The sequence below is a fragment of the Porites lutea genome, chromosome 11 (genome assembly GCF_958299795.1).
Source record: "Porites lutea chromosome 11, jaPorLute2.1, whole genome shotgun sequence".
In the NCBI taxonomy this organism is placed as follows: domain Eukaryota; kingdom Metazoa; phylum Cnidaria; class Anthozoa; order Scleractinia; family Poritidae; genus Porites; species Porites lutea.
Window position 1 is genome coordinate 15831014 of NC_133211.1, and position 15477 is coordinate 15846490.

Sequence of the window (15477 nt, forward strand, 5' to 3'; positions counted from 1 at the left end):
GTTCAATAAATCACTCGTGGTTTTTATTTCCATGCGCGCGCTCGGTGAACTCTAAAGAGAAAATAGAGGGTCTGTGAACAGGCTAGGCAAGGACCAACTCTAGGTGTCCGTCTAACGATATTTTCCGTGAGAGTCGACTGTAACCCCCTCTCTAATCGTAACGATTGCTGGTGAGTTCATAAAGAGCTTGCGCGAGAAAAAATCATAGTTGGTTGTGGTATTATTATATGAGGCAAAGAAAATGAGTCAACAGCTTTCCGCTAATCACCCACCTGTAGTGTCTTCCCAGAGATCTCTTCTTCACTCGGTTACGCTTGAAAAAAGTTCCTCTTCTGATAGGCCTTGACACATATGTGAAGACCACAGCCTTGAGGCAAAAATATGAAATAATCAAGTTAGAGTCTATGGTATGAATACACCTGAATCAAGCAGATTTGGTTGATGAGTGAAACACGTTACCTGATATTTCTGAAACCATCTAAACGTGCTCGCAAACATGAACACTGTGGGTGGATCACTTAGGGACAGGTCCTGTAAAGAGATGTGCAAGTTATCACTGGTTAAAATTGAATTATTTTTTGTTGCCCGGCAAGTCTCGTGGTTAATATAGGCCAACACTCAACTAAGCGAATTTGCGTCGTTTGCGCCCTACAAAACAGTATTAATGGTCGGCTGGCAGAGCATGTGAACCAATTTTCCACACGTTTCTGCGATCTTCGGCAAGCGAAGTAACTTAGTTTGGCTGCACCATCCCTTCAATATCTCTCAAAAGGCACTGAACATACTGTCGATCTACAGCCTATGCAGTCTCCCTTGTTTCTTCTTGCCACGAGGTGAAATATACAGCGCATAATCTTTCACCAGCTCACCATCTGACAGACGGGGTATGTGTCCCAGAAATGAAATTTGGCGGGTTCTCACTATGACAGTTAGTTGGCGTGTATTAGTTAGATTGTAGATGATCTCATTGGAAACTTTATGGGTTGCTTTGGGAGCATTAGACCGTAGAAATTTTACATCCTTAGGTAATTATCTCTGAGAAGATGGAAAAACAATAATTAAACTAAATATAGTACAAGATCGCAGAATATCCCGTTACAAACACAGGTGGTCTGGTGGTCGTCTCTTCCCGTGATTTGCACGGTGTCTTGTAACTCTAAGTATTGATGTCTCAAAATCCAGTATGCATGTAACTGACTTATTTATTTCACAATACAGTAACGTTCTATGGTCGAAAACAGATGTCCTACCAAGCTACTTTGATGAACCTTTCGTTTGCTCATCCCTGTCTCCATTAAAATATCCACAATTAGATTCTGGGATCTGAATTTGGCGTACGAGTCATGCACCTAAGAAGCAAGTTAAAATAATTAAATAACTGACGGCAACAAACGAAAATTTGAATACACAGATCTGACAAAATTATGGCAAAATTCGTTCTAAGAGACTTAAATCAGTGTTTAAAAGCTATCATCATCATCATCGTTGTCATCATTAACAACAGCATAATCATTATCAGCATCGCCATCATCATCAAAAATATCATCACCAAATCATCACCATCAATGTCAACACCACCATCATCATCATCATCATCATCATCACCACCACCACCACTATAATCATCGGATCGAGTCCTTCCAAAAATGTTCTCCCCCAGGTTTCTACCTCTTCTAAATCCCAACAATGGTCCTCATAAATAGCTCAATTTTAAAATCTAACAAGTCCCTTCAGCAAGATCAAAACATAAATTAATTGCACGGCTTGGTGTTCATCTTTCCACAGATGATCATGATTCCGTTCTCACCTGGTTAGGCGCCAGTTCTGGTATTTTATCTGGGGCACATTGGATCACAGAGTGATGATCATTTGGATCTCCTTGACAAATCCACTTCATGTTAGTACTACGAACAACACACAAAACTTCAATCAGATATTACAGTCAGCTGCTAGTCAAAGTGAAGTGTTTTGGGTTCTCAGTTTCTAGAACACAAAAAATATCGGATAAAATTCCTGTAATTTTCTCCAAAGAACTAATAAGAAGAAATCACGAAGTACAGTTGAACCTCCACTAACGGCCACCTCTCCATAATGGCCACATTTTTTAGCGGACAGTCCATACACTGACTATTGTTTAAACCTCTCTACAATGGCCACTTTTTTTTCGTCCCGGCGAACAAAAGATCCATACATTGACTCTTGTTTCAACCTCTTTACAACGGCCACTTTCTTCTGTCCCCAAGGTGGCCGTTGTGGAGAGGTTCAACGGTAATTTTTTGTTTTTTTTTTACTTTCTGTGTTTACTGTTCAGTCACAGGCCGTCATCTACAGTATCTCGCATTCAGATCCTTAAAATGCCTGTGATAACAGGGGGTGCCAACTTTCCTCACTTGCAACCAATGGCTGAATTGCCGAGGAACAAGAGAGGTGAGATCGGACGTCAGCATGTAAAGGCGTACTATGCAGCTGCTTCAGTCCATGCTGATCTCACCTCGCCCACCCAGAACAATGAAAGCACATGTCAGTTAGAGCAAGACACCGCGGCCTACGTCATCTACTCTTTTTGAACAATGTCAACGGGTTGTTTCACGTCCCCTTCCAACTGAAGTGTAAGGATGAAGGAGACAAGGCCAACAGATTAACGTCACCGTCCAATGACGCGATCATCTGAACTGAGAAAGGGGTTTTAAAGTGATGTTACACGGGAAGATTCGCAACGACGATTTTTTGCGCAACACAGCGCTGGTTTGTTGGAACAATGTTGTAACCATTCGAAACAATGTCGCAGCAATGTTGCCACGCTGCATTGCGCTAAAAATCGCCCTTGCGAATCGTCTCGTGTAACATCACCTTTAGTCACTACTACAACCAGCTGCAAAAATGTTGAGACACTCCGACGAAAACCCAGCCTTTCTTACTTCAAATCCCTGCTAGTCATACGACTGTGATATATAATAATCACTTCCCCCTCCCCTCCATTCAAAGTTGTTCCACTAAGTTTTGAGCATGGTCTTGTATTGCCGGCAACTTTGATAAGGGGAGGAGGCGGATCAAAAGCACAAGATCATGGGCAGGTGTTAGGCCAAAATAAGGCTGAGTGCCTCAAGTGTTTTTGCAACTGGCTGTAGCATGATCTCACCAGAGTTTTTAGAGACCTCGAGTGTTAGTCCAGCCGGGGTTTGAACTCACGGCCTCCAGCTCAGCAGACTGGAGCTCTTCCAACAGGGCAAACCGGGCGGCGGTATTGACTGTGATATATTCTTCCTAATACCCTTCATTGAACTCACCAGATTTTGAAGGCTGGCAAATGTATTACCCGCCTATCATCATACTTTGATGCTGCCCTTGTATGCAAGTCAAAGTCTCCTTCAATAACAATCCGACCTAAACGAGGAAAAAGATAATTAAAAAACCGACGCATACTATGTTATGTCAGATTGGACTGTTTACATCAAGATGATACGGTACAAGTTTTGTGTCGCAACTAGTTCCACTGGGTTCTACAGTCAGTACCGTTGTTTTCATCTTTGATTTTGATGGCTTTCATAACCAGTCTCCTCCACTAACTATGGTTAGCGTTAATTCTGGGTTAACTGTAAACAGGACACAAGTCGTTACGATAATTAACCCGGGATTTGTGCTGATTGCTCTTTGAACAACCGGGCGCTGGTTACTATATAATTGGTTTACTATTATACTCGATTCGATACAGAATTGGTCTCCAGAAAGACTGGAACAAGCAATCACACGCCTAAAACAGTCAACATAGTAGTTATGGTTCCGTTATTAGGCTGTCACGAAATACTCCTCCCTAGTGACGATCCTAAATACGCCCGCGTCGAAGACTATGGTTACGGACTCCATGTTTGAAATGATTATTTATACAGCTTGTCGTTAAAAATGAAGTCTCCCGTCAAAGACCTTGATGTAAACGGGATATGATTTTTGTACAAGTATGAAAGTGTTTCAGGTGCAAAACGCATTACAGCATTACAGCATTACAGTATGTAAACACCCCTTAAAAGGAGTTGTTTAGTTTTAGTGAACGGAGAACAATTATCCAAAGTCAAAATTCAATCAGATGTAAAGAAAAGAAACAGAAACAACATACGTGTGTCAAGAAAGACTTTGAGTAAGGTTTGCAGAGCAATAGGCTCTTTGCAGCTAAGGATCATGTGATCTGTCTTTTACTAAAATCATGGGAAACAATCATTAAAATACCAGATTACGGGTCGAAAGAGCATAAACCAAATAGCGGGTCAGCCAATTTTTAAGATTTTTAAAACTCGAAACAGTGCGATCTCATGGTGGTTTGAATAACGCAGAAAATACCATATGTATCTAAGGAAAACTACGCCTTGCGCTCCAGCAATTTTTTCCCCACAAAACCTTTCTCATTTTGCAGACTGACATTCTAATACCCAGAACATCTTAGTCTTTTGTGACAATCATCTCAAAATTTGATTCACCATTTAAGTCGTACCCTTAAGTTTTGGCATTAAGTAGGACACGTGATTACAAGCTGCGAAGGGCCTATCACACAATCATCAGTTCAAATCCTACTCAAGCGTGAATGCACATAGAAGGTGAGCTGTCGTCCTTCTTTTCTCACAACCACGCGCGGCGAGCGAAAAAGTGAAATTATGCACCCTCCTCGCGGCTTCCCCGCTCTCCTCTCACGCGTGCTCTAGGTCTACTGCGACTCACAAGAAAAAAATAAGACACTGCTCACAGTCTAGCGTCTAGCATGCGCACAACCTGTTCATGAACCCATCGTGCCATACCATTTGTCCAATCAAAGCTGGCTTGTCTCCACTCCCACTGCATTCTCTCAGTTACATCATAGGGATTCCTTGATGCACTGAAGTACCAGTACCACTCATTAATGGCCATTTGAAGGCGACCATGATAGAGAAGACGCACCTAAATACAAAGGCACACATTCCATACTATTTCCAGATAATAGACACCTTTATATTCTAAGACAAGGACGACTACGAGAAAAAGATCTTCTCAGACGTAGTGCTTACGCGTGAACCAGCGTCATTTTGGCGGGAAAACACAATAGCAGTCGTCATTCTACTACGAGTTTTATCGAGAATGTCGTAGTGGCGGAAACAAGTTATCAAATGTAAGAAGTTTTATCATTTTGTGATCGGGAGAGGGCTTAACCACCTTCAATAAAGATAACCGTGCTAACTTTTCTGGTGAATAAAAATACAATGAAGCTTTTCGGTGTGGAATCATTATAAAATCTCGCCCTCCTCCTCGAATCTAAAGATCTCTAATATTCAATTTATATTCAGTATATTTTCTCACAATATTTTAGCTAGTGCTAAGTTACAGCCTTTCGGCTAGTTGTTGACAGTTATAGTGATAAGTTTCAGGCTAGTTACAGGTTCATGTCTTGAGACTCAGGCACGTGTGGTGAAGCCACAAATACCTATAGCAAAAGGGGCGAATCGCCTTTTATATTGGGAATGAGTAGCCTTCCACGCATGTTAGCGACACGAACAACTAACAATTCTTATAGGGATAACATCAATCATTTAAAATTGCCTTAACTCCTCTATGCGGACTTGCTACATACTTACAGGTTCTACATGACATGCATAGTAATAACAAATAGATAAATAAACAAAAACATAACATACTTAAGACACTAAAGCTATAAGGAAAACGATGTGGTCAGAAAAATCGTAAAGATACCTTATCAAAAAAGGGCAGATTCTTGCTTGGATCTCGACTTGGAGAGCTCAATTTCTCTGAAATGATCACAATCTATGATTTATTTTTAACCAGAATAATTGAATGAGGCATATAACCTTAGATCAGACCCAATTGAAGCAGCTTTCTCACATTCTCTATAACTGGCTGCGCTAAAATTATTGGGCTTTCCAGGCGTCTCGCCTTGTCTGCCAGAATTTTATTTACCAAGCGAAACAAAAATAGACTCTGATCTCAGGTCATAAAACATGTCAACAGGCCAGGAAACTATAAAAAAAGAACAACGATACTTACCAAATGCAGCAGAAACCATTCCTATGACAGGTTCAATGTCGACACCCCAGGCTATCTCCATAGCGTCCATATCTAAAGTTCAAATATTCAACAGTAAAAACAAAACTTAATTCTGATACAGACACGACTGAGTTGTACCACCGATCATTGGGGGCAAAGCAATAGCAATCTAGACTTGAAGGATTGCTGTAAACATGAACAGACCTACAATGCTTGTTACGCAATTTAAAACCGATTACTTACCAAATTTTAGGTCGTAAAAGTACTTAAGTGAACTCAAATTCCTTGAAATAGTCACATTGCTCCAGGGCTTGCCAACCTGTACTACCGCTTCTCGTTTACCTGTTGATTACAAAAACAGCTACAGTAAACCATCCAAGATACAACTAGCCTACGTGGCTGGCGCGTAAGAAATGCACTGTATAGTGCGCGAGATGAACGATCGGCGCGCGAGAGACGAGGAAACGCGCGGGGTGCGAGGGACCTTCAGTACTCTGTCCGGATTTGGATTGGGCTGTCTGTTGTATTTAATACGTGCACCCGCGGGGTTACAAACAGGTGGAATTCCTCAGGGGAAAGAAGAATTCTTCAGGAGAAACTGAAAAAACAGGGAATTCGTAAGGGGAATACATTAACTTTTAAGGGAATTTTTCAGGGGTGAACATAGATTTCGTGGACTTTCAAGTAAAAAACCTTTCATAAGACATCGTTCACGGGGAAATTCCATTTCTTATGGAAGTGTTCAGGGCAAATGCAATAGGGAAGTTAGTCCAATGATATCAATAAACCTCTGGTACTTTTGGATCTCTCTAAAGAGGTCAGTTTTACTCTACAAACTTGAATGATATTCTATTCAACGCTTTTTGCTGAGAATAGGTAATATCAGAGAGGCTAGAAATGTAACTCGCGTATTGTCACAGATAAAAAACGCACGTCTAATGGCAGAAATTTATGCCGTCTTTTTTCCACTTCTCAGCATACTTAAAAAACTTGCGAGACCCTCAGAAACTTAAGGATAATTATGCATGCTAAATTATGTTAATGAGTTCTAATGTATGCTACTGTGTAATTACGAAGGAAAAAAAAAGATACTTGTCAGTTATACATCAAAAAACAGTGTTCACTAATTTTTACAAGGTTGCAAACATACTTCTGTTGGCAGGTTTTTGCTCGGCACCAAGTAGGGTTCCCTTCATTTCAACAGACTCTGAGGTAAATACTGCCTGAGGAAAATCTCTAAAACGGCACTACAATAGAACAAGGAAAGGCATTTCATTAAATTATAGCCAACACAAATAGAAAGAAATCCATCACAGCATATCACAATCAAATAAGTCAGTAGCAAACCTCATGTGAGTACAGTTTTCCTTGAACTGTACGACACCAAAGCGTTGTAAATTCGAGTCCTGAATGAGGGTATGGGCTAATGATATAACAGAATACAATAACTTAGAAGAAATAGAACAACTGTGCCAATAAAGTTTAAAATATTATGGGCAGTAAAAGCACGGTGATAAAAAACTGACTAACGTTGATTTCAAGTCGTCGCTTTTTGCACCAAATTTCTTAGTGTAAACCATCCAAACCTAAAGATCATTGGAAGAACGAACATATTATGGAAAAGTTTTACAGGTGGTTCAGTAATCAGCCTATAGTCTTAAACCTCCCAGCTCGATCACAATACATGTATCGATACTCATTTTCTTCACACAGTCCTCTCTACTCGTAAGGAGAATTTTTTGGTTAAAACTCAAGGCCTTTTTCCATTGGTGATCATTTCCTCAGTTCCATGTTTCATTCGGTAGTGCTGTTCTAAGAAGACATTTATGCTGGTCACTGTTCGGGCTTTACGAGTTTTGAAACTTTATGAACTCTCCTGCTCACAGTATCGATCCGCACAGCATTGCTTAAAGTCATTAAACAGGGAAAACCTTAACGACCTCTTGAGACTACATGACCAACAGGTCACGAGGTCCTTAAAAAGGTTTAATTAATTAAAGGTTTGTTTACGGTGGAAAGTGCACTTAGCTTTTCCAGCTAGTTTGCAGGCACTCTATTCAAATACTTAGAAACAAATAATTCAAATACAACATAACAGGATTAAAAACCCCAACTGGCAGGAGGCAACCAGTTGGTTATTTTACAAGCGTGGCCGAGGATTTGAACTCGGGACTACCGAGAACAAATCCAGCAAGTGGCCAGAGCGGGACTCGAACCCGGGACCGCCGGATTGCGAGACCGACACGAAAACTACTCGGCCATGCTGCCTGTCCTAGCTATCAGTTGGATGTAATTGCTGATGAAGTTCTAGTGATTCGGACAAAATATAGGAAACTAATTGGTCTGATTCCATGAATGCTCATTCTTGACCTTGGAACCGAAATGTGAAAAATATATTCTAGTGTGAAAAGGTCTCAGATTAGTTTTCAGTATTGCAGCTTTTGACTGCTGATTGAGACCGTGCGATACAGTCGAAAGCTACAATACTAAAAAATCTGAGACCTTTTAAGAATAGAATTTATTTTTCTAATTAGTCTGAATTATGAAACTTTTTTTAATGTAAGAAAAACGAGTACCTATCACTGTCGAGTCGTTTCATAACATCGACCGCTTTTTGTCCATGATAAGAATCATCAGCCAGCACAAAAAGATCCAGGTCTTGGAATTCCCAAGTCAAGAGCGAAGTTCTCATGGGAGTCTCGTTATACATCGCCTGTTACATGTTATGAAGATTTCAAAAGACAAAAAGGACAACAGAAAAGAACAATTTGTACTTTTTTAGGTCAGTAATTAAAGTAATCCAGCTTAAGACTGCCAACTACTATCGGTGACAAAATTGTTGAGACATTGTCCTCAAATGCAGGGGTAACTTTGGAGAACAAAACAATCCACAGCCCTCCACCCTCCCCTCCATTCATAGTTGGGGTGTTTGTTGTTTTCTACAGGTAGCTTGAACAGCAGCACAACGTTACATGGTGGGGATAGGGAAGGGAAAGCTATATTTTCTCCTTTTGGCAAAAAAGTTGGCAAAACGTCAGAGAGGCCATTTAGGGCGAAGTGTTTCAACTTATTTTGTCGCCGATTGAAGGTTTGGAAGTAAAGAGGAACTGAACAAAACCAACCAAGTTAATGTAAGCTTGACATTGCCTACAACAATGTAGCCATAAAAGGCGAGAGATTGTATCATTTATTGACTTATTGAATCCTAATAATACCGGTAATGATAGCAACAGTGTTTACAGTGACACAAATTGCACCTCCAGTGAATTAAACTTATAAGATGACCCTCAGTGTTGGTACTTTCAATTTTGATTCGGTTTTTTGTAAATAGTGACTCGATAGTCTTGAGCATGGGTGAATTTAGAGGGAGGCTGAGATAGCCACGCCCCGCCCTGCCACCACCAACCCCCCTCCACTTCCTCATCTTTTGTCTTCCTCATCTTTTTGTTATAGAATAATCTTAAAGAAATATCAGTAAAATCTGTTTTCAGGAGCCTACACACATATGTGGTAAGAGTTGTTAACCAATAAATAAATGAATAGTGTAATATGAATAATACTACTATAGTATAGTTGGCAAGTATCCCGACCCCCTCTCACTGATCCGCCACTGTTTGTAAGTCTTATTCCAGTTGAGTAACGAACATTGAGGAAATACTCGTTTCCAAAGAGATGCGACAGTTTTGAAGTTTGTTTCAATCAAACGTCCCACTATTCTCGTATATTCACAACTTGTGACAGGTATAGATAAGTAACACCACTACACAAGATTACAAGATTATCTCGCCTGTTCAACATGTTTAAGTCTAACTACAACGTTAAAGGCGCTAACCATAAAACCACCGAGCAAAATTCTATGGATTACCTTGGAACGCTCAATGTATATTTGGGAATTTTTCTCCTCTAAAGATCTTTTAAGTGCCTCCTCCTTTTTCACTAAAAAACGCAAAAAACAAAGGGAATGTAAATTAAGAGGCGTTAAAAGAGGCGTAGGAAGATACGGAGAAACACTTCTTCAAAATGGAGGAGTACAATTTTTTTACTGTCCTTCTAACCCGACGGCTATTCTGGAACCAATACAAGATTCTCCATAAAAACTCCCCACCTATCCCTCCCCATTGAAATCGAACGTTAGCGCTTGCTTGTAACTTAGTGCAAATGTTGCGTTTAGGGAGGGGTGGTTGGGTGCAGTAAACACCCACCTGTGAGCGAGTTTCCTGGCTTCTTTCTAATTTCATCTAATTTAGCTTCCAGTAACTGCTGTCGTTCCTCCCACTGTTCCATCTCGTCTAGTAAAAGCTGAAAAACACAATGGAATACTTTTGAATTGACTGTTGCCTGCAATATAAACGCAAAAGCAAACGAACCGCGCCCTTACGGTCACAAGCAGCAATTAAAATCGCGCGCACTATCGTATGCAGCTTCAAAGTGGCACCATCAATCTATCTCTATCGAAATTACGCATAACATGGCCAGCACTCAGCAAACGCCTTCGTTGAGTCCGACAACCTTCACAGTGTTCATCGTCCATCCCCAAAACACTCCTTGTTTCAGTCACGCCGGCGACGTGTTTTTTTGTAAGAACAACTGCACATGTTGCGGTGCGGTGACCTCAACATGTTTCCGATGTCGCGCTAATTGTCCGGGCCTCACAGACGTAAAGCTCACCTTTCTTTTGTCAACCAAGAAATACCTTAAAACAACAAATTACTAATATTTTTGGTAACAATTAAGAAGGTAAGTTACTGATTCCTAAACAATAACCCCAGTTAAGTATAATCATACCGCGTAATTGTCCCTTAGCTTCACTTCAAAGGGATCATCTTCTACCTCAAAAGACAGATTCTGTTGGTACAAAAGAATTCATCAAGTAATTTACAAAGAAGAGCATTTCACCACATCAAAGTGTTGTTGCAATTACGTCGAGGACGCCTCAAAATCAAACACTCTTATAAACGCGGTTAGCTTCTCTTATTTCATATAACATACCGTAAAATTCCGAAAATAAGCCCCGGGGCTTATATTTTTCAAAGGCCCTTTTTGAGGGGCTTATTTTTGGAGGGGCTTATATTTGGAGGGGCTTAAGTACGGAGGGAAATTTGCGTTTCAAAATCGATTGGGCTAGTTTGTAGTGGGAAGGAAATTTACCTTTTTTGCTTTGTTTTACTTTGAATTTGAGAGCAAATTCCATGTACAAGCCTCCCGGGGGGCTTATATTCGGAGGGGCGATTTAACGGAGGGTTTTTTGCGTTACAATTTTGAGGGGTTTATATTTGGAGGGGCTTATACATGGAGGGGCTTATTTTCGGAATTTTACGGTATAAGTAAAAACCAAACCAGCGTTATTTAGAGAGGATGTCATTTGACAGTTCCAAGAAAAAATCATGAGCTCAAGCAAAGGCATTTTTGAGCAACGCACGTCAACCGGTTGCCTGCGTCGCAGACCCTCTAAACCTTCTGTACTATATTAATAGTCTAGACGAGTGCGTGGGCCGGCTGCAACGCAGGCTACTCAACCGGAAGAGGGTCCTTTTGCCTTTCTATATGCCTTGAAGCCACCGAATTAGTCCAAATTTGTATTGCTAGGTGTCTCTACTCGTATAGAGACGATTTGCCCGAAAATTTGGGCAAAACTACTGCCCAAGAAAAATAAAAAAGTCCACTTCCAGTCGACGAGCATCACTCAAAAACGTCTTTTCTCAAGCTACCTAATAATCCTGCGCTCCTCTTAGAGTCCCTAACTATGACCAAGAAAAAACCCTCTCAGAGCAAGGGAGAAAACCAACAACAACTCAACCCACATATGGCGTCGACGCCGGCAATCAAACCCAGGCAACACTGCAGGGAGGCGAGTGCTCTTAAACTGCACTAACATTGCTTCCCTAAAAGGTGTGGCCTGGATTCGAGTCCCGAGGTCAACGATAATTGATTTTGCTCTTTGTTCTCGCCTTTGCTCAGAAAGAATTATAACATATAATACGCTACAAGCAAAGCTGAGCTTTAATCTTTAACCGTCCTACATGAAACTAGACTTTTGACGAAATTTATAACTCCTAGCAAGTTTAACGAATGTCCATCAACTATGTGACGTGGTCTTCGTATTTCAGGATACAAGAAAATGTCAAAGAATCCGAATAGAGGTAACGAGTTGGGCAACTTATTTTCATTTGCAGAAGAATACTTAATAGACCCATCTCTCATTCCTGTAAACAAAGGTACGAGGCTTGGGGGTTGACAAAATTCACTGATTTGTATGAAACTGTCTGCTCAAGCCTCAACCTCATTTCACTGTGTGTGCTCACCGGAATGAAATGCGGCAAAGGTCTTTAGGGCGGAACACACCAGGCGACAAGTTGCAGCAACACGTTGCGGCGACAAGTCACAGCTACAAGTCACTTTGTGTGTACGGGAGAATTTTTTTGTGAAAGTCTCTGTCTCCGAAACAAAATTTTGTCGCCACAACAAATCGCACAAAATCAAATCAGACTGAATTTGTGCGACTCCTTGCGGCGACAAAACTCTGTTGCTGAGACAAAGATTTCCACAAAAAGTCTCTAGAACGTGCAAATTGTTGCAGCAACTCATCGCTCGACCTGTACACACAGAGCGATTTTGTCGCCGCGACCTGTTGCAGCGACATGTCGCCTAGTGTGTTACGACCTTATAGGTTATGAAATTCTTTAATTACACGCTATTGATTCAACGCACTTGAAAACGAAGCCACAAGTCCGTAGGGAGCGGCTCTGAATATGAGGCATCCTTGGGCTTTTTATGAAGTGATTGTAACATCTTGAAAACATTGACCAGCTGAAAGGAAAGCAAGACATTTTTATGAAGGACACGTTTATTAGACATTTGAGAGATTGCGCGGAGACAGGGAAGGTGTTTGGGGACTGTTTTGGGGACGCTGTGGCTTCTTTTACGGCTATTACGAGGTTCCGCAGGAAACTCACCAGGTACCTGGGAAAACCCGGAAATCCCGGTTGGAAAATCAAATGGTTCGAGCCATTCCACTTGGGAAGCCCCAGAAAATATGGGCTGTGATTTGAGGTGATGCAATTTTTCCTCAGACTACTTTCAGCCTGTTCAGCTGATTTAAATGTACTTTGTAGCGTGTGATTCTCCCACCACGTCAAATTTCATAGTTTTATGCTTATGTGCAGATTTCCACCCGGGTGGTTTTTGTAAATGGTAAGCACCTTTGGGCACAAATGTGTCCCAAAAAGTTCACTACAACACAATATTGACCCAGTCTCAAAAGCAACCTCAAAATGGCCAATACTTTTTTCAAATTTCAACGTCGAGCCTTACCTAACGGACACTTATGTTTTACGGACACCATTTCTTACGTAAATACCCGTGTCAAACAATCCCTATACGTTACACTCCTAGAACACGTTGTGGCAAGATTATTTGTCACTCAAACGCTTGTATCTGTGGAGGAAATCCCTTGACGTTACCAGACATAACGCCGCTTGGTACTATTTATTTCTTAGGATTTTACGAAACGAAAGTTGATTTTTTTGGCTGTTTAGTTTGCTGATGATTTTGCTTTTTACTTCTAGCAATTTTGAAACGTTTCTTTACTGACGAACAAGAACGATTATGTAATTAGACTTACCTCATCTCTTGAGGCGGCAAAGTTGAACTCGAAGGGGAAAAAGATTCCAGTTGTTTCCACTTCAACAACCCTGTTTAAAAGTTATATTCCTCGTAAGAAAAAAGCTCATTTGACCTTTCCACAACATAACAAGTCTATTCCAGCTTCACCATTCGGAAGTCACTGTAAACAAGGACGGTCAGAAGCGTAGCTAAACTTGACTTAACTTGACTTATTACATAGGGGGCTCCGTGAGCGGGGCGAGATGAAGCAAATCTTGTTTTTTGACTGGCTACCCGAGCGGACTAGCCTCCGCCACAGACGAAACGTAACTCTGGTTAAGTCTGTCTGTGAAACAGCGCCGCAATCCATGCTCTGAGCCTCCATCTATGTACTGGGATTTGGGTATGCACCATGAATGGCCCGCAGTGCCGGATCCAAACCTTGAGATAAGGGGGAGGTCCGGTCATCCAGACCCTTAGATAAGAGGGGGGTGGGGGCCGGTGTCTCAAAAAAAATTTTTGTTTGGTCCAAAAATAAGGAGGGCCCCCCCCCGGTTCCCTCCCCTGGATCCGCCACTGGCCTGTTGGAAAAGCCATTGTCGATTTAACAACCAGGCTGAAAGGAAATTCGAAAAGCACTACCCAGTCCGTAGGAGGCCCAGAACAAGGATCTCGGCGCTGCTTCGCGGGCGTTACTAGCCGGGGTTTGGTTACGTCTGTAACGCTGCCTAGAGCAGACTACATAGGCCTATCTTTCACCCTCGAGAACTTCCCCGATAACCATCCATCTTGCCCTCACAGTTGGTCAATAACCCTTAATGTAACGCCATTAAAGGTGTACCCTACAATGAACTGACAAATGCCTTTTCCTCTAGCACTAACCATGTAGTATTGCTCGGCGTTTCCAGCGTTTTGAACTGTCGTCTCACTTTAAGAACTTCTTCAACCTCTGGCAGTCTCTTCAGGGAAAGTGCCTTTTGACGAAAAAAGAATTTAGTGACACAGTACAAAAAGAAGACCATATTACATAAACTAAACATTCTAAGGTTGAAAGGGATAAAAAAAGGGTGAAAAGGTTGAAATGTTGGCTAACATTGGTCGTGTTCACCGTTGATATGTTTTTCTTTACATTGTTCAAGATACTACGGTACTTCTAGGATTCATAGCTCGAGACGAAGTAAGCGATGCACGTAATGCAACCAAACACATAAAATGTTTTTAACCATGCCACGTGGCTTCATTAATGTAAGATGGTGAGGAAACTAAGATCTTCCACATAGAATGAAACGTTCAAATTACTTTTTAGGAGATTGAATTTCCTTTTAATAAGATATCACGAACACAAACCATTATCCTTCCATAATTGCGTCGTCTTCATCCTCGATATCAATAAAGATCTGCACAATCATTTTGTGGCCAAGAAGCTGATGGTTGATTCGGAATACGTACGAATCTTAAAAATAAACCCACCTCAAATTTGAATATTGATCTCTTGTCAAAAAGAAGACCAGTGTATTCTGATTTTGCATCAAAACAGTTGTCTTGCAAAGACAGGATGCAGGTTTTGCACTCTACTCCAAAACTAGAAGATAAATTACAAATAGGCTAGAAATTTAAAAGCTTCCTGAATGTTTCTGAATGCAATGATTTCGATTTAGCTTTTACTCTATTCTCCACTACGCAGCACTTTCTGGATCAATGTGCAAGGGCACCCATGGTCTTATTTATTACTTTGACCAAACGAGGAGGTCCTTCGACACAGAAAGACGATTCATCGAAGGGAGTGGCTAATGGCACTCATAGCGTCTTTTCCTTTAACGAACCCAAACTTATTTTGTCGAGATAAAGCACATA

The 15477-nt window shown here is 41.1% G+C and overlaps 1 protein-coding gene across 1 annotated transcript in view; it reads right to left on the reverse strand.

The window, feature by feature from the left end:
- LOC140953093 (bridge-like lipid transfer protein family member 2) overlaps positions 1 to 15477 on the reverse strand; it is a 54781-nt gene that overhangs the window by 22596 nt on the left and 16708 nt on the right. Inside the window, 19 exon segments of the mRNA XM_073402591.1 lie at positions 273 to 367; positions 460 to 531; positions 1269 to 1349; positions 1808 to 1904; positions 3288 to 3384; positions 4785 to 4923; positions 5710 to 5765; positions 6022 to 6093; positions 6265 to 6363; positions 7172 to 7268; positions 7369 to 7444; positions 8598 to 8734; positions 9887 to 9957; positions 10224 to 10320; positions 10807 to 10866; positions 12730 to 12828; positions 13643 to 13712; positions 14506 to 14597; positions 15094 to 15205. Coding sequence (XP_073258692.1) covers positions 273 to 367; positions 460 to 531; positions 1269 to 1349; positions 1808 to 1904; positions 3288 to 3384; positions 4785 to 4923; positions 5710 to 5765; positions 6022 to 6093; positions 6265 to 6363; positions 7172 to 7268; positions 7369 to 7444; positions 8598 to 8734; positions 9887 to 9957; positions 10224 to 10320; positions 10807 to 10866; positions 12730 to 12828; positions 13643 to 13712; positions 14506 to 14597; positions 15094 to 15205 — 1719 coding nt within the window.